This window comes from Rhagoletis zephyria, unplaced genomic scaffold, assembly GCF_001687245.7.
Source record: "Rhagoletis zephyria isolate East Lansing unplaced genomic scaffold, Rhagoletis_zephyria_1.1 Rzeph_scaffold_00738, whole genome shotgun sequence".
NCBI lineage: Eukaryota > Metazoa > Arthropoda > Insecta > Diptera > Tephritidae > Rhagoletis > Rhagoletis zephyria.
In genome coordinates, this window is record NW_016157822.1 from 106,116 (window position 1) to 125,487 (window position 19,372).

The 19,372-nt window shown below is 32.0% G+C and overlaps 2 protein-coding genes across 3 annotated transcripts in view; both read right to left on the minus strand.

Moving 5' to 3' along the window:
* Positions 1-22: 22 nt before the first annotated feature.
* Positions 23-2,943, minus strand: CRAT (Carnitine O-Acetyl-Transferase). The gene is given in 7 exon segments (XM_017613949.1): positions 23-638; positions 712-918; positions 990-1,129; positions 1,188-1,535; positions 1,607-2,236; positions 2,317-2,407; positions 2,540-2,943. Coding segments are annotated over 7 exon segments (1,995 nt in total). The 5' UTR covers positions 2,557-2,943; the 3' UTR covers positions 23-76.
* A 3,135-nt stretch (positions 2,944-6,078) lies between these two features.
* LOC108361351 (scavenger receptor class B member 1) overlaps positions 6,079-19,372 on the minus strand; it is an 85,854-nt gene continuing 72,560 nt past the window's right edge. For both annotated transcript variants that reach the window (XM_017613951.1, XM_017613950.1), the window contains exons 9-12: positions 15,423-15,548; positions 14,668-15,330; positions 7,642-7,708; positions 6,079-6,993 (exon numbers count right to left, since the gene is read on the minus strand). In XM_017613951.1, the coding sequence (XP_017469440.1) occupies positions 6,818-6,993; positions 7,642-7,708; positions 14,668-15,330; positions 15,423-15,548 (1,032 nt within the window). In that variant the 3' untranslated portion in view covers positions 6,079-6,817. The remainder of the gene's footprint in view (positions 6,994-7,641; positions 7,709-14,667; positions 15,331-15,422; positions 15,549-19,372) is intronic.

The following is a 19,372-nucleotide window of genomic DNA, read 5'->3' on the forward strand; positions in this document are numbered from 1 at the left end:
ATATTTGCAAAACAAAAAACCTCGAGCGCAGCGCATTTCTCACTGCCAGTTCAGAATTTACTTCTCTCATCACTCATTACAACTTCGCGGCTGGTGCTTTTCCATAGCCCACTAATAGTTGTTGCATTTCTAGCAATGCTTCACGCAATGTACACACAAACGTATCCACGTTTGAAGTGTGATTATCACGCCAACAGGTGCATGCCAAGATTATATCTTTTTCGCGTGGATTATAACAACATGCGTAACCATCGTCTGCAGCTGGGCCGTACACCATGAAGCCAAGATTGGGTGTGGCCACTTGTGAAGTAGATACACGAAAGACTAAACTCTTTACATAACCAGGCGAGTTAAAGAATTCTGGTATTGGTTTATTATTCTCAATAGCCATGAGTTTTAATCCCAACAAATGTCGATCAACACCTCTGCCTTGTAATGCTGCTGTCGTGTATGCACGATGTGCATTTATAGCGGTACGCAATAGCTCGACACGTTCCTCTGGCTCAACGCAAGCGTCTTGCATTGCTTTGGCGAATGCCAATGATTCATTGGAACACGAGCGTATGGTCTCTGTGCGTCCGTATATATAAATACGCAAATGTGCAGACTCATACTGAGCGGCTGGTACTTTATGTAGCCTAGGGAGATAAAAGGAAACAATTGACGTATAGAGCGGATTGTAGTCATGCAAATTTAATGTAATATATTTACTTGTAGTAAGCATATTGTAGTGCAATTTGTATGTAGCTATCTGGGCTGAGCTTTTGTTTCTTCAAGAAACCCTTGCCATAGTCCTTGAAATGCAAAACATTTACGTGCAAATTTTCCGCCAATTCATNAATTGTGTGGAACTTTTGTACAAAGTTTGAAATGTAGACTTATATAGTTTTTGTTTGATAATGAGCTGCATGTTTATAAAAAAAAAAATTATAAACATTAAACAAGCAAAAGAAAAATATCAAAATGTGGTTAAAATGTCATGCCACTATTTTTTTGAACATTCTATTTATGTATGTATATGTACTCACAAATTGTTGGTTACATAGTCGGTGATGTTGGCAATTGGTTGACCTTCAGCCGGTGAGTGTTCATAACAAAATCCGCTCATGCCATTGCGATTCAGTATTAGCTACAAAAAAATATGAATGATAAACTCACTTTCGTACACTTTAAATTTAACAGCTAACTTGTATTGTTTTATCCATCCAACGATTGGCGCTATTTAACTTTACTCCACCGCCATGTATTAACTGGCCACTTAACTCATTGAAAAATTGGTCCTCTGTAACATCGAAACACTCATCCAAAGATACTGTAAATAAGGCACTTTGTATAGTTTTCACCAGTTCCTTGTTACCATCGATTTTCAGGAGCTCTTCATAAGCTTGCGCCCAATTATCGCGGTTATCAGTGGATAAAATGCCAATTTCCACACCCTTTTTAGCTTCAGCTTCCATAATGGTCTTGAATTGTTTCACCAATATATCCGGATGCAAGGCCACGCCATTATTATTGTAGATTTGTACTTTGTAAAACTGTAAGATATTAAAAATATTAAAAAAAAAAATAAAAATTATGCAGCATCTTTGACTATATCTGAACATACATGATTTTTGTACAACACCACTACATGCAGTGATTTAGGATTGTATTCCAGTGCATCTTCGACCTTCTGTGGTATACGACACGTGCCATAAACTTTGCCGAATTGCGAATTGTCTAGCTCATACTTGCCCATTTTCAAAACAGGAATTTCACCGGCATCAATAATTTGCTTATAGCGTGCCATGCTATAAACAACCTTGCCGGCATAATTTAGATAGTCTTCATCATTTTCAAAACGTTGTGGTGGAAATGTCATGCCTGGGCTAACAAAAACGGTAACTGGCGCGCGGTATTGCAGATAAGCTGCACGTAACCAGCGCTTAGCTAACCAATTTTCTTCGCATATCGCTGCCTTTTCTAACAGCTTTTGCAATTCAGCGCCTTCACCGGCCTCAAACTTCTTGATTGCTTCCTTAGTTTCAACAAGTTCGCAAGCATTGATCACCGGCTCGACGGTTTTTAAAAATGTTTCCAAGGTATCTTTTAGTGGAAATGCTGGATAACGTAGCAGATTTTGTTTTTGTGGGCCTTCAGAAATGGAGTAAAAACGGGCGTCGGGTAAACTTTTTTGGGCGGCAGCAGCAATACTGGGCAGCGGAGTCTTCAACGACGACGCCAATACGGTTTTAGTCTAAATGGAGCGGGAGAAGTACGTACAATATAATTTGCTTAATGTTCATTTTCTCTAATTTTTATTTAAATCGTACTTACTAAATTCATAGCGACACGTCGCGCGATAAACTGCATTTTGTTAACTTGGTCGGTGGTAAATTGTTGTGCCCAGTCCGGATTGCTCTTGAAGCTGTAACATAAAAATATACAAATCAAATACAAATCATATACAAATATACAAAAAATATTTTCTATAGTTGTCAAGATATATTTTTTTACTTTCCCTTTCCAACTAGGTATTTAAAAGTAATGAAATATTCACCTTTGCCTTTTGTGCATAATCACAGGTGTACCGGAGAGTTAATAGAATTGAGATTAACAACTAAAATGTGTTAGAACGTACGCGAATTAAACACTTTTATGATAAGAATGGTTAAATTTAATGAAAGTGGCGTACCACGTAGTCAAAACCTTTAAACTAGTTTGTGTACGCTGCTTGGTAGCAGTGGTTGAGCAAACACTTTTCGTCGCTTCACAAACTCGTCTGAATTTCAAAAACAAAACTTGTTTACGTGAATGAGAGGTTTGGCCACTGGTGGAGTTAATTTATTTAATTTTTGTTCTTTCTGTTCCATGCACAATTTACCACAAACATACATACATATCTCTTATCAATGAAGAAGTAAATGAGCGGAATCCTCTAATATGAAAACAATGCAACTGGACTTTTACCTAATCAACTGAGCGCAATAAATTTTTTATTTGTTTATGGTTTTCTACAGATTGGCAAATGAGCATATAAACAAAAAAAGCAAAAGCAAAACGAAAACGAAAACAATTAACAATCAGCTGTTCTGCCGCTTATGATTACCTTTTGTTAACTAATGCACGCAAATGCTAAAATTGCATTTTAACCATCAGACGGTCTTATTACGAAAACGTTTGTATATTTTTCCACTTTCGTAACACCACTTTATTACAATTTTTTATAAAATTTCCTCAACTCTCCTATTTTTAATTCGCAATTAATTTTCCAAGAAATTGTGCCCTCTTTTAATTTATTTGAAAAAAAATGAACACTTGTTGCTTCAAGGGCGCCATCTGGTGTTAAATAATTGCGGGTTGCCAAACTTTGTTTATTGGTGTAAGTCTATGCTATGTTGTGGAAGTATAGCGCTAAAAACAGTTATTTTGAAAAACCATAAAAATCCTTATGAAGTCGCGCAAGAGTTTTGCTTTTTGCGTAGTGAGCGGTGTATGTGGGGCCCACGAACAAGAACATGGTGCTGTTAGGACCGTTTCCGTTTGCTGGGCAAATGCTGCCCTATGGAATTTCAGTCTATTGCACAATCAAACCGAAGCTAAAATAAGATAAAGCGGTAAAGCAGAAAACTTCCTTGTTTTTGGGAAACAGTGTGTTTGATAACAAAAACAGTATCTACTGAGTTTGTAGCATCTTCAAGTCAGAAAAGAAGAACTCTAAGGGCTTTACTTCCCATGGCATTTGGAGACCTTCGGAGAAGCCCTCCCTGATGAATTGTTTTTTTTCCAAGTACCAAACCGACAGAAACGCCGTTCGCGTCTACGTAACTTGATCATTTCAGATTTATTTTTAGCCAAGGACAGTAACTATTTAGATAGAGCGGCATTTCAAAAAACTGTTTGGATAGAATTTTTTATGTTGCCACTGGATCGATAAAAGCCTTCGCACCTGCAGTTCTAAAGCCGTTTCTAGGATGGAGTCCTCTCCATATCCTTTATTCCAGAAACATCACCCACGTTAGGATCGGTGAAGATTGGGTAGACGGACTCCCTGTCCTAGATCCCAGATACATTGGTATACGGAAGGATGGAAAACAGAGCAGACGCAGGTGTATATGGACTCCGCACCGAACTGTCCTTATGGGTAGAAGAGCTACGGTGTGCCAGGCTGAAGTTTTAGCCAAACCTGCGCCAAATAAAACTTTAAGAAAAGGGTTTTAAGGGGCAGCCAAGCAGCCACCGGGCCCACTCTAACAGGATGATGCAATGAAAACAAACTTATTACAGACTTCTTTAGCGCTATTCAAACTCTGGCAGAAAAAGTACAATAAGTATGTGCTGGGTTTCGGGCTTTTACGGGAGCGAATGTAATGTAGTCGCTGATGAGTTGGCACAAGAAGGAGCCTTAACCACCTTTTTAGGACCGAAACCAGTCTGTGGTGTCAGTTGGTTCTCTTCGAGTCATAATTACTGCGTGGGTACATTCTGAACCCAGTACGTACTTGGAGGCAGAGGTGGCCAGAAACAGGCCAGACTCTTTGGCTACCCTTTCATTGGGATCGGTTTTTGTTCAACTACCCGTAAATAGAAATGATATCAGGCTACTCTCCGGACACCTAGCGGGCCACAACCAACTACAATTTCATTTGCACCGAATAGGTGTTATTGGAGAGTCGGAATGCCGGTTCCGCCCTGAAGACGAGGAAGCTTCCGAATACATTCTTTGTGACTGTCTTTGGCTAAACAAATATTTATTTATTTCAAAGCTGGAATGGTCAAACTCTTAAAAATAAGGAATTTCGACTACCAATGCCATTTGAGGATTCGTTAGGGAAGCCAAGGGTGTCCCTGGGATTAGGGAGCGAAAATTAACGACACGTGACAAATTCTAATATCTCGAGAACGTGACCAACTAGCGAAAACAAATTCAATAAGTTTCACATGACCTTCAAAGTCAGGGTGTTTTAATTATTTTTTTTTTAATTTTTTCACTTGAAAACAGTATGCAGTGAACTTTTCAAAAATTCATTACATGCTCTTTTTAGGTAAAAAACAACAACAAAAAATTAAAAAGGTCATTTTGAAGGCCAAGGTAGTTTTTTATTCAATGTGACCTTCAACATGATCTTCAAAAGTAAAATTTTGCATTTTTTATATTATTTTATGCCTAAAAAAAATTAACTCTTTAAATGCAAAATGGTTTCTTTCTCTATCACAAAAGTCGTAGAACGCTATTGAATTTTTTTCGCCTACTCCTCTCGTTCCCGAGATATTAGAATTGGTCACGAAAAAACTTCAATTTCCACNCAACAACAACAAAAAATTAAAACGGTCATTTTGAAGGCCAAGGTAGTTTTTTATTCAATGTGATCTTTAAAAGTAAAATTTTGCATTTTTTATATTTTTTTTTGCCTAAAAAAAATTAACTCTTTAAATGCAAAATGGTTTCTTTCTCTATCACAAAAGTCGTAGAACGCTATTGAATTTTTTTCGCCTACTCATCTCGTTCCCGAGATATTAGAATTGGTCACGAAAAAACTTCAATTTCCACATTCTGCGGCCCTTAATGTAGATATACAATTAAAACAAATATATGTAATTATGAAATTTCAAACATTTATTTAAAATTATGTATATTCTACCAACCATATTTGTGTATGCACATGTATGTTTATGTATAATAATCTCTATTTTTACCCTCTCACATCCATTTGCACATGCGATTACAACGTCTAAGACAATGAGAGGGTTGTGTATAATGTCTAAAATGCATTTTACAAATACATCATAATAAATATGGTAAAATAATGCATTCGAGTATAAAAAATCGTAATAATGATGTTAATATGCGTAAAAAATAGACATTGATATACCCAATAAACCGCGGCCTTTTTACTTTGCAATGGAAAACACTTAAACTAAAAGTGCCATATTTCTTGGAAAAATTAATAAAAGGAGGAACGAAATTCACACATGTAAAATGAAATAGAAAAGAGAGAAAATCATTATTAATATTATTCTAAATTCTACTACAAATCACAGCGCGAATCGTTGACAAAAAATATGCCTTCTTAATTTACATAAATTTTTTCAAACGCATTTTGTTTTTTTTTGAATGATGATTTTCAATTGAACTTCATGCTTATTTAAAATTTTGCGCATTTTCAATTCAAAACGCATTTTTTGTTTGTTATTACTTTTTTTCACATAGTATACTTGTGTAAATTCAAAGAGGACGTGTATAATGAGTATAAAAATATAGATATGCTACATATATGTATGTACATATGCACTTATATATAGTGGTATGAATTTGGTTTTTGTGCACCTCATGGAGGTGGTACGACTTAAAAATAAATTCTTTCTTTGCAGCGCATGCGTATACATACATACATGCGTTGCTGCTTACTTTCGAGTAACTGATTTTTCTTGTTTGTCCAAATCGTATACAAGCTCTTGCAAGCAATGCATGCATTTATACCACGTATTCGTAATACAAAAGTCTGCTATGCTTTGTTTTTCATTCTATAAATATAAACATACTAACTAAAACTATGAGGCGTAATGAAAAAATTAATATTTTACAATAATTTAGAAAAAAAATTATAGCCTTAATGCGCCTAATTACTACTACTACTACATTTATTACAATAAACAGTTATGCAGGTATGTAGTTATTATGAATATCAAAAGGTACACTTAGAAAAAAATGTAAAAATAATGAACTAAACCGTTAAACCCAAAAAATGCGTATGTATGTGTTACAACGGTTGTACGCTTAATATGTACGCCTACAACGTCGTCATGTGTGTGTGTGTGTTCTTAATTCAAACTGAGTTTAAACAGTGTAGATGCTTTCTGTTTTGGCACTTCGACTGCTACTTGCACCTGCGCTGCTGCTGCTGCTGCTGCTGCTGCCGTGATTATGTTGTTGCGCAACGTTATTTATACTGTTGGGTGTTTTGTTGTTGTCAGCTGTTGCTGCTACCTCTGCGGTATGTGCCGGCTTGGCATCTGTGCTAAGGGCAGTGTTTCTGTGCTGAGTTTGATTACTATCAATTATATCGATGTTAATTGAAGTCTGTAATGAAAAATAAAAATTGTAATTAGAATTTCATTAATGCTGTGTGGTAACCTTGATTTTCTTACTATGTATGTATATGAAGATGGTATGCGATGATGAAAATATGCTTTAATGATAAAATGCATCCCTAAAAGAAAAATTCGACGGCTCGTAGCACAAATTCTCGAAGTTTTTATACTCGTTAACTGGTATAGACTTGCATTTTTCAAATGTTCGACTGCTATATGAGCCGTTTATTTTGAAAATGGCATAAGTCATTTCATGTTTGGGAAAAATGACTGTTGATTTAACATTTGTCCACTGAAAAACTTTAAATGTTTTATAGAGTTCATGATCAGTGGTCAAAATTTTATTTTGACAAAAAATTCGTGATCAGTGTGTCTTAAAACCTATAAAGTTACAGTTCCAAAAAATATTTTTTTAATCTTTACAAAAATTTACAGTTCATTTGTATTTTGACAAAAAATTCGTGATCAGTGTGTCTCAAAACTTTGAAAGTTACAGTTTAAAAAATACTTTCTTAAACTTTAGAAAAATTTACAGTACATTTGACAGCTGTCAACTGTCAAAATTTNCATCTGTGCTAAGGGCAGTGTTTCTGTGCTGAGTTTGATTACTATCAATTATATCGATGTTAATTGAAGTCTGTAATGAAAAATAAAAATTGTAATTAGAATTTCATTAATGCTGTGTGGTAACCTTGATTTTCTTACTATGTATGTATATGAAGATGGTATGCGATGATGAAAATATGCTTTAATGATAAAATGCATCCCTAAAAGAAAAATTCGACGGCTCGTAGCACAAATTCTCGAAGTTTTTATACTCGTTAACTGGTATAGACTTGCATTTTTCAAATGTTCGACTGCTATATGAGCCGTTTATTTTGAAAATGGCATAAGTCATTTCATGTTTGGGAAAAATGACTGTTGATTTAACATTTGTCCACTGAAAAACTTTAAATGTTTTATAGAGTTCATGATTTATTTTGACAAAAAATTCGTGATCAGTGTGTCTTAAAACCTATAAAGTTACAGTTCCAAAAAATATTTTTTTAAACTTTACAAAAATTTACAGTTCATTTGTATTTTGACAAAAAATTCGTGATCAGTGTGTCTCAAAACTTTGAAAGTTACAGTTTAAAAAATACTTTCTTAAACTTTAGAAAAATTTACAGTACNTTAATTAGAATTTCATTAATGCTGTGTGGTAACCTTGATTTTCTTACTATGTATGTATATGAAGATGGTATGCCATGATGAAAATATGCTTTAATGATAAAATGCATCCCTAAAAGAAAAATTCGACGGCTCGTAGCACAAATTCTCGAAGTTTTTATACTCGTTAACTGGTATAGACTTGCATTTTTCAAATGTTCGACTGCTATATGAGCCGTTTAGTTTGAAAATGGCATAAGTCATTTCATGTTTGGGAAAAATGACTGTTGATTTAACATTTGTCCACTGAAAAACTTTAAATGTTTTATAGAGTTCATGATTTATTTTGACAAAAAATTCGTGATCAGTGTGTCTTAAAACCTATAAAGTTACAGTTCCAAAAAATATTTTTTTAAACTTTACAAAAATTTACAGTTCATTTGTATTTTGACAAAAAATTCGTGATCAGTGTGTCTCAAAACTTTGAAAGTTACAGTTTAAAAAATACTTTCTTAAACTTTAGAAAAATTTACAGTACATTTGACAGCTGTCAACTGTCAAAATTTTATTTTGACAAAAAATTCGTGATCAGTGTGTCTCAAAACTTTGAAAGTTACAGTTTAAAAAATACTTTCTTAAACTTTAGAAAAATTTACAGTACATTTGACAGCTGTCAACTGTCAAAATTTTATTTTGACAAAAAATTCGTGATCAGTGTGTCTCAAAACTTTGAAAGTTACAGTTTAAAAAATACTTTCTTAAACTTTAGAAAAATTTACAGTACATTTGACAGCTGTCAACTGTCAAAATTTTATTTTGACAAAAAATTCGTGACCAGTGTGTCTCAAAACTTTGAAAGTTCCAGTTTAAATAATATTTTCTTAAACTATAAAAAAGATTTACAGTACATTTGACAACTGTCAACTGTCAAAGTTTTAATTTGTCATGAAATTCGTGACTAGGCGTGTCTAAAAACCTAGTTTGATGATTTTTTTTTTNTAATATTTTCTTAAACTATAAAAAAAAATTACAGTACATTTGACAACTGTCAACTGTCAAAGTTTTAATTTGTCATGAAATTCGTGACTAGGGAGTGGAAATGATAGTTTTCTTTATAGCAAAAATACTTTTTTATTTTTAGAGAAATTGACAGTTCATTTGACAGCTGTCAAGTGTCAAATTATAAATTTTATTGTAAGTCAGTTTTATTCAAATCATAATTGTCTTTATAATTTTTCGCGTAAAACAATGCCTCACNGGTTTTTTTGGTGCCGAGCCGTGGAAACAGAAGTTTGTTAAGTGTCGAGATCTAAAACTATTCAGCTAAAGAATCAAATTCATCAGCTGATTGGGAGTGGAAATGATAGTTTTCTTTATAGCAAAAATACTTTTTTATTTTTAGAGAAATTGACAGTTCATTTGACAGCTGTCAAGTGTCAAATTATAAATTTTATTGTAAGTCAGTTTTATTCAAATCATAATTGTCTTTATAATTTTTCGCGTAAAACAATGCCTCACCGACCACTGTGCGATGGTAAACCGATTTGCAGTTGCATTCAGTTAGAAGTTAGCAACCATTTAAAATAATAGGAAATTACTATTATACATACTTTGTATATGAAATATGGTCTGTCGGGCCAACTTTTGTTAAGCTCAGTATCAGGGTAGCTTTTGATTGAAGAGCAAACAACTACAAGGCTTAAATAACAGCAAGGGTAGTACTAAAAATCACATTGCCTCTTCCTAAAAATCGTTTCTGAGCCTTCATTTGGAATAAGCTACAGTGGTTTGGTAGAAAATATAATTTTCCAGTTGGAAATTTTCTTCGGCTTAGTGAACTTAGTAGCTCACTTGGCGAATTTTGCGAATTTTAAAAATTGCTAAGTAATATAAATTAAACTTGAACAGCTAATACTTCGTATTTGTATCCTATGGTAACTATGAATATGTATTCAAAGGTGTCTGCTTGTATGTAAATCACCTACACTTAGCACGCCAACGCTTAGCACGAATGAATGGAAAATTTTTATAAGTCAACTAATTCAACTTTTTAGTCGTCTTTCACCATTGGTTTTTATAATATTTAGATACGCGTAGTATTATGGAATTTCACAACAGACTGTGTCTGCAAAAGCTTGCAAAACAACAATGTGAAATTCATAATTTTTATTGTACATCTAAAAGATTCGGCATAATTAATGACTTTCTTCATAATAGATACCAATAAAAAAAAAAACCGATTCTTAATTGACTTGTTTTTAAATCTAACCTTTCTAGTATGTATGCATGCCTGTATTTATCAATATAAACGTATTTCGGTTCAAAATCTTCCATATGCATAAATTATTTAATTTTACGCAAAAGCAAAAAAAAAAAACGGGAGAAAAATTTATAAAATTTCGAGCGTGAGTAGGTATATATTATTGAGGCAGGTAATGTTGATATTAAACGTTTGGCGATCATTTGGCAAGCGACAAAAAAAAGAAAAGAACAAAAAATCTTAAAAAAAGGTTATGGCCACGGCTGGCTGAACATTTTTATGTTTTTGTTTTCTGTAGCAGGTTGTTAAGCGTTTAAAAATTGCATTCGTAAACAATATGGTAATTTGTTTGTTTTGACACAGTCGTACCTGTATGTATATATCGTCACCTGATATGCAAAAAGACGTATCAACATCGTAAATGAAATGAAAAAAGTCGTGACTAATATTTGAATTTTTTTTTCATAAAATGATGCGGGGAGTTGTAATTCGATGGCATCTATTTTATAAATCAAAAAGTGAATTTTTTTGAATTTTTTTATTAATTATGACTTTTTGCATTTCAACGCTGATGTTTGTTACGTGTTTTTGTATTTCAGGTGACGATATATACATTTAATGTACATTTAAATGAAAAAGTTGTAAGATAAGTGTAATTTCGTGCTGAAAACGTGATTTTCGCATCTCGTGCGAAGCATGCTCGCTAGCTTTTAGTCACGCTAGTAGTGGCGAAAAGGAACATTTGTATAAAAATACAAAAATTCCAGAAATAACCACTTTTTACATGCAATTGAAGGCGTTGGAAAACCACAGAACTGCGTACATATTTATGCACAAAATTTAGCTTATTTTTCTTCATAAAAGTTTTTGTGAGTTTCGAAATCGAATGCAGTAAAACCTATTGCATTTATTTATATAAGTACAAATTTTTTATGCGCGTTCGCTTTTGCATAAAATTTTTCTAAGCAACTAATAATTATATTCAATTATAAAATNCGTTGGAAAACCACAGAACTGCGTACATATTTATGCACAAAATTTAGCTTATTTTTCTTCATAAAAGTTTTTGTGAGTTTCGAAATCGAATGCAGTAAAACCTATTGCATTTATTTATATAAGTACAAATTTTTTATGCGCGTTCGCATTTGCATAAAATTTTTCTAAGCAACTAATAATTATATTCAATTATAAAATAATTACATATTTGCATATAGTTTTCTTTGTTAGGTATGTTCGGGTTATGTATGTACATACATACATATGTATGTACAAGTATGTTGCGCATATTTAAAAAAAATCANTCGAATGCAGTAAAACCTATTGCATTTATTTATATAAGTACAAATTTTTTATGCGCGTTCGCATTTGCATAAAATTTTTCTAAGCAACTAATAATTATATTCAATTATAAAATAATTACATATTTGCATATAGTTTTCTTTGTTAGGTATGTTCGGGTTATGTATGTACATACATACATATGTATGTACAAGTATGTTGCGCATATTTAAAAAAAATCAAGCACTTTCTATAAAATTGAGTGTTTAAATATAATTCTGTAAGTGCTACTATTTATTGCAATGTAGTCCCGAAATTTTCGAACTGATCCCGAAATAGAATTTTATTTAAATTTGCAAAATTTTGCCATTTAAATAATACTAAAAAAAAAAAATTAAAATTTTCTTTTAATTTAATGTAAATTACGGGACTGATCCCGAAATAAAATTTTCTTAAATATTTGAACATTTTAGAATAAACCAAAAACAAAAGCATTTTCCTTTGTGTGTGGCTCACTAAATTAGTAAAATTTCGTTATTCAAATAAAATCTTTTTTTTTTTTTTAAATTTGTAGCAAGTTAAAAGAGTGATCCCGATTTTTTTTTTTTTAAATGAGTGAAAATTTGGCATTAAACTGAAAACAAAATCATTATACTTTTATATGAGGCACATTTATGATTTATATTCTTTACACCGAAATAAAATGTAGTGAAAATTGAAACGCCTCTAAATTAGCTAAAATTTGAAAATAAACTAAAAAAAAACATTTTCTTTTTATTTGAGGCACATTAAATAAGTAAATGTTCATTATTTAAGTAAAAAACATTTTTTTTTTTTAATCTGTAGTAAGTGATCCCGACTTTTCCAATGTGTGATAATTGAACAATAAACTAAAAGCAAAAACAATTTCATTTTATTTGAGGCACATTTGAAATTTTTACTTTTTTCCTGAAGTAAAATTCAATTAAAAGTAGTAAAATTTCGACATTTGAATAAAAACAAAATAGTAAGAAAATTCTTTTATTTGAGGCACATTAAATTAGTAACATTTCGTTTTTTGTTACGGGACCGATTCCGTAATAAAATCTGCTTTAAATTAGAGAAAATCTGACAATTAACTAAGAAAAAGCATATTCTTTTTATTTAAAGCACATTTGAGATTTTATTTTTTTTTTCTATCAAAAAATACTTTTTTTTTTTTGCTTAAAGTGTGATTACAGTTTTAGAAGAATTATGTGACACATGTCATAGCTAAATTTTCTCATACTGTGAGCACGAAAATTAACTGATATTTTCGAAATGGAAAACGATTCCAAAGTGTGTCGAAAACTTTTCTGGGCTGCCAAATTTTCAAATTTTCATATTTTTTTATTTTTTTACTTATCAGGCCACTTTACATTTCAAATTTTAATTGTTTTCCCGTGTAAAAATATGCCAAGCAGTTAATGAAAATGATCAATTTCGAGTTTAAAATTTCTCAGTAAAAAAATATTCGAAATCCCGAATTTTCGGCTTTGACTTCACTAATACAAGCATATGCCTCACTTAAGTGCAAGTAACTATTGCATATAAGTGCATATTATTTGTTTTTACCCAGACCGCATGCCGCCTAGTCTATGCTTCCGACTAATTTCCGCACGAAGTTTGCCTTGATTAGCTTAAATTGAACGATTTGCCATTGGCATTGAGTTTTTAATTGTAGTATATTAGCACATAGCTTAGACGAGTCAACAATAAGTTGACAGTATAGCTGAGATATTTACTCGATTAGATAAAAAGAACGATATTTGAACACAAAACTGAAAGACAAATGCATCGATTTTATATTTATTGGATTAGAAAAGTCGAAAAAATCTTAATTTGATATTGATTCGATTTTGGGTAATACGATTACTGTTAACCTAACAGTATTGCAAGTATGTAGTATAAATATTTCCTTCAACAACAAAAAGGCACGAAAAAATGCGAAAGTTTTGAAACTTTTACCGAAGTGTGAAGTTTATGGGAAATAAAATATTTTCCAGTTTAGAATTTGCAACTTTACGCATTTCAAGCAGTCCTCTAAGCATTCTTTTAAGGATCAATCCATATCAAACTTTCTTGTCATATAACCAAACAAAAATAAAAAAATTTCGAAAATAAAAAAAATTCAAATTTTTCTGGATTCTGCAATTTAATTTTTTGAATATGTATATCTATGTACATATATATTGGCAAAAAATTGTTTATACAAAACCTCCAACGATCAGTTGATGATCCTGAAATTTTCAAGGTGCTTTCGATATGCATTTTTTAACTAAAAAAAATTGTTTGCAAACTCTGAATAAAGTTATGTTAAACATTTTTATCTAATTTAAATTGACTTTTAATTTACAGTTTGAAGTGAGTTTTTTTTTAATTCAAAAATTCCTCTTTTAAAATCATGTTATAGGTATTGTATAAAAAATATGAGCCAAAAATTTATATACCAACAAAAGGTTTTGCTTTTACGATTTTTTTTTTCAATATCAAATTCTGTAGATTTTAAAATTTGTATGTCTATTTTTTCTTTATAACCCTAAGTATCACCTTAAAAACGAGACCAAATAATTTTTGTAATTATAATGGTTTTTAAGATACCCAAAATATTATTTGCGAAATCCAGAAAATTGTGAACTTTTGACTTTCCGATTTTTTTTAATTTTTATTTTTATTTTTTGCTTTGGCAGAACTCTTTTTTATGATAAAACAAAGTTTCTAACCCAAAATTCATCTAAACCAAAATTATTTGATTTCCAGCATTGTATTTAGCAGGCGAGCGCTGTCGAATTTTAAAGTGAAAAAACTCCAAAGATTCAACTAACCGTAAAAAGCGCATGAAATGATGTAATGGATAATGCAGCACTTTTTTTCAATCATTTTCGACTCACCTCATTTGAAGCCACCGCATAACCTCCCAACATGCTGCTGCTTATTTGACCATTGCTGAGCTGTTGAGCGCCCGCCGCAGCCGCAGCCTCAAGCTCACCCTCAGTTTCCGCACCTTGCCGCTGTTCCAACAAACAGGGACATGTGGATGAATTGTGACTGCATAGCGATGAGGATGCCGATGAATTGCTAACATCATCATCATCATCATCATCATCACTCTCCGAATAGGATAATGCCGGTTCCAATTCCAATGCAAACGAACTGTGACGTTGCTGTGAAGCAGCCATTTCCTTATACAACAAATCTACACCAGCCTGCATAACTTCATCGTCATGACGTGTAATAACATTCGTTTCATGTGCTGACGCTTGCTGAGATTTTTCATGTTGATGCAACAATTTCATTTCACATGGCTTATAAACATCATTGCAATGAACATTGTTGACGCCGCGCAACATATTCACTTTGCTGTATTTACCATCGGAAATTTTATTCAATTGTGACAAATTCGACATGCGTAGTGTGGCGCGAGTAACAGCGTACAGTAGGAGTGCAATACCAACTACCAGACTACCCCAATAGCCGATGATATCGAGATAAGGCAGAATGTTGAGATAGAAATTGAAGCGTGTATCGAGTGATTCGGGCAATTCGGGCATCATCTGTGAGGAGTGGCAAAAAGGAAAAAGAAAAACAATGCTATTTTAGTTAGTTTTTGTGTAAGTGGAATTGTGGTTGTTATGACAACACTTACGATATCGAACCACAGCATGGGCACTGTAAGATGACTGAAACGGCTGACTTGTCTGAAGGCGTTCATATCATCGAAATGCATATTGATTTGGACTTTGGCGGATATGGAGAGCGGCAAACCGGATTGCTGTCGGGCGGATGGGGGGGTTGAATGAGAAGAAAGAATATTAATTATAATTAAAATGTCAAAAATATGCGAAAAAGGCTTTTATAGAAAGTGTATTGAAAACTAGTTTTCAATGAGTAAGGAGGCGGCAAAACGTTTATTTATTTAGTAAGCGGTGATCTCACTTAACCTATGATATTTGAAAAAAAAAAATACCAATTAGGCATACTTTTTATACAATAATTTTTAAACGTTTTCAATACCGTTGCCCGACAAGGTATTTTGTAAAATTTAAATACAATAACAACTGGTTTCACTAAGTGCACAAAAAAAAACAAAAACAAAATCGCTTAATATAAACTTTTAAGTGCATTTAATGTAGCGTTAGCACATCCTTGTTCATCGCATTTGTTGTTTTCATTCTTTTTTTAAGCTTTTTTGCGGCCTTAGTAAACGCCTTTCAGCAGCACATACTGACACAATTTCAATGGTGGTGCGACATAATTTTTTATGGCATTGACACAATTAACAAAAATGCAATGATTAAATAGCTGAAATAAAAAAAAAATACCAATGTAGCAGAGCGTATTTGTGTGGATGTGTTTGTGTGAGTGCTGCGACTAACATTTTTTTTTCTAACGACCTATTAAAATGCAAAGTTATTTATATATATAAATGTATGTCTTACATATGTTAAGCTATAAAATCGCATCAATATCATATGATTGATTAGCCGGCTTTCGATTAGCAATTAAACACTTTACTTCATACATTTTCTGTTATTAAATAACATTTATGTGTACTTATAATTACCTACGGTAAGCAAGGTAATAAACTAGATTAAGGTATGTAACTTTTAATGAGCATGTGGCGTGTATTTAAAACTTCTTTTCTTGTGTTGTAATAGTGTGGCTTGTGCGAACTGGTTTTCAGACGTTTAATATTCCGAAAGTTGAAAAAATAGCTGAGCATACGATTTTCTAGAATGAGCGCGATTATCACGTTTGATAAAAGAAAAATTTGTTTTACAATGGAAAATTTATTTTACTTTATAAAACTTTTTATTTTATTTTTAATTAAAAAAAAAAATTTATATCAGTGCGCTTATGCGGGAGATTTAAGAAAAAATCTGTTTACATTAGAAAATGTATTTTATTTTAAGAAATTTTTAAATTTATTTTGTTTTAAGAAATTTTTAAATATAATATTTAATTAAATTTTTTTATTTTGGGTTTTTCTATTTATATTTTATATCCTAATTTTGTTATTTTTTTAATAGTATTTTTATTTTGTTTTAATATATTTACTCTCACAAATAAGTTATTATTTTCATTTAACGGTTTAGTTAGTCTCATATAAACTCAAAAACCTGTAAGCTACTTGAACGTCATTAGCACTCAGCAATGTGAATTGCATAGATCATGCTGGCACTCTGGTCTGAACACACTATTAGCCCACTATTGTCATCGATTTTCGATAAATACGGTACCTGCCTATGAAACAGCTGTTTTGTGTGTACGCAAATTTATTTGCAAATCCGCAGCACGTTTTTAGTAACCGAATTTTTGTGCTTTTAGGCGTGTGTAATAGTAAAAAAGACTTTTCGCTAAGATTTAACAAATTTGTGTTTTTGCGGTTCATAAAAATCAGAAGTGGAATTATATTTAAAGAAGCTGGCGATAACCATTCCCTGACTACTTAAGAGCAAATTTCAAGGAAGTATGCAGCACTCAACTAAGAACGAGGATAATTTTGCGCAAGGCTTCTTCTACCCATGCACATACATATATATACTTATATGCATGTATATGAATTTTCTCAATGCACAGTAGCGCGACTGCAATGTGACCCACTACACACGCGCCACACAACGCAGTGATCGACGGGGGAAAAAAGTGAATCTCCTTAGAAAATTGTAAATCAATTAAGCTGAGATGTTATTTGATTAGATTTGAAGGCGTCACTTAATTTATAAAATTTATGTGATTTGCAAATCAAGTTTGCAACAATTTAATGCGAACACTGGAATTGCTCCCACTGCTTCTACATAGAGCAGTGATACTATCTACAAACAAATATTTAACATTTATGACAATACTTGCTAACGTAAATAAACAATTAATTACGCAGTAACTGCCAAGGATAACAACGACCCAATACGATAGTCGTTGCTAGCAACTGCGATTAAGCTAGCAACTTTCTAAAGTAAATACATGAAAATGAAAAAAAAAATTTATATCAATGAGTAAATAAATTTATAGTTCCGACAGCCAAAACGCCGACGCGTGCGATTTAACAGGAAGTTTGAGAGCTTTTAACTTAATTAGCGCGCTCGTGTGTGAAACTGTCAATGGCTAGTAGCTAATAAAGTTGTATTACTAAAGTGAGTTGCATAGTTAAGCAAATAAATGTATATAGCTGAACAAAAGTTTTTTTGCGAGAGGAAGTTGGCAGTAAATAGAGAATGACAAGACTGTTTTTCTTTGAATTCTTTAAATTGATTTTATCTAAAGAACTAGACAGAAAATATTTTTTTTTTACAGCGTTTAATAAATTTTATAAATTGTTTTTATATTTTGAGGCATGTAAGAAGCATTTTTTTCAATATTGAAAAAGCTAAATTTTTAAAAATTGTAAAATCAAGTTTTAGTTAAAGTTTTTGTAAAATAAGATAAATTTAATATTTTTGTATGCTAGGAAAATTATTCCTACCCTTTCATTAGAAACCAAAAATTGTCAAACAATTTTCATATGCACCATTAAAAATAAAATAAAAAAACCGTAATTCATTTTGTGAACTGAACTTTAAATTTCTGCATATACTATGAAACCTCGATATAAGGAAGTTGGACAAATGCTTTGTTAAATTTATAGCATATCAAAACCCCAATACAAAGAAAAATCCAAAATTTTTAATAAAATTCGTTATAAGTATAATTCCGTTTTTTTTTATAGCGGGACTTTAACCATCAACATATTTAAGCTTGGCTATGCAGAGGATTTTGAGTCGAGACTTCGTTGCATAGAGACTTTTTCTAACGGGACTCTAACCGTCTATTTACTACAAAGGTTTCGGTGTTAAAAATTTCTTCGTTTTATCAATGGAAAATTTCGTAATAACTAGGCTACTTCAGGTTCGCTATAACGAGGTTGCACTGTATTATGATTCTTTATAAATTAAATAAAAAAGGATTCTTTGCATGCTAATAGAATTAACAAAACTTTTTTAAACAAAATTTATTTGGTTTTTGAAATATTTTATTTACAAAATTTTTCCAATTCAAAGGAAGCGTTTTTAAACTCATTTTAACTTTTTTTTTTAATTTTTGTTTCCAAACCTCTTAACCTCACTTCGGAAAAATTTACTAAGCCATTCATCTGCCGAGCATGAAAATTCAAAATTTCAACTTTCGGAGATAAATTCGAAAAATAAATAAATAATATTTCAGCAATGCTTACTTGCTTACCATTTTTATTAAGATTTGCAACTTCGTTTCTAACCGCACATTAAAAAAAAAATCACTCAACTATTTGCCAGTTTTAGCTGCCAAAAAGGATTAAGATTTAGATATGCAAATTCTAAAACACATTACGAAAGCATTTTTGCCATTCAAATTGTGGTATCACAAAGGACAATCTCTTTATTTGTCCAAGCCAGTTCCTTACTTCTGGGACTGCTGCACCTAACCTAACCTAACCTACATCTATATTATTATGAGTGTAAAAAATCTAATATTTTGTGCATTGTATCCAACACTACCGGCAAGCAATTAATTTCTCGAACAATGAAAATAATTAAAATTACTTAAATGCCCATAAAGTACGTAAACAAAACATTAGCGCCG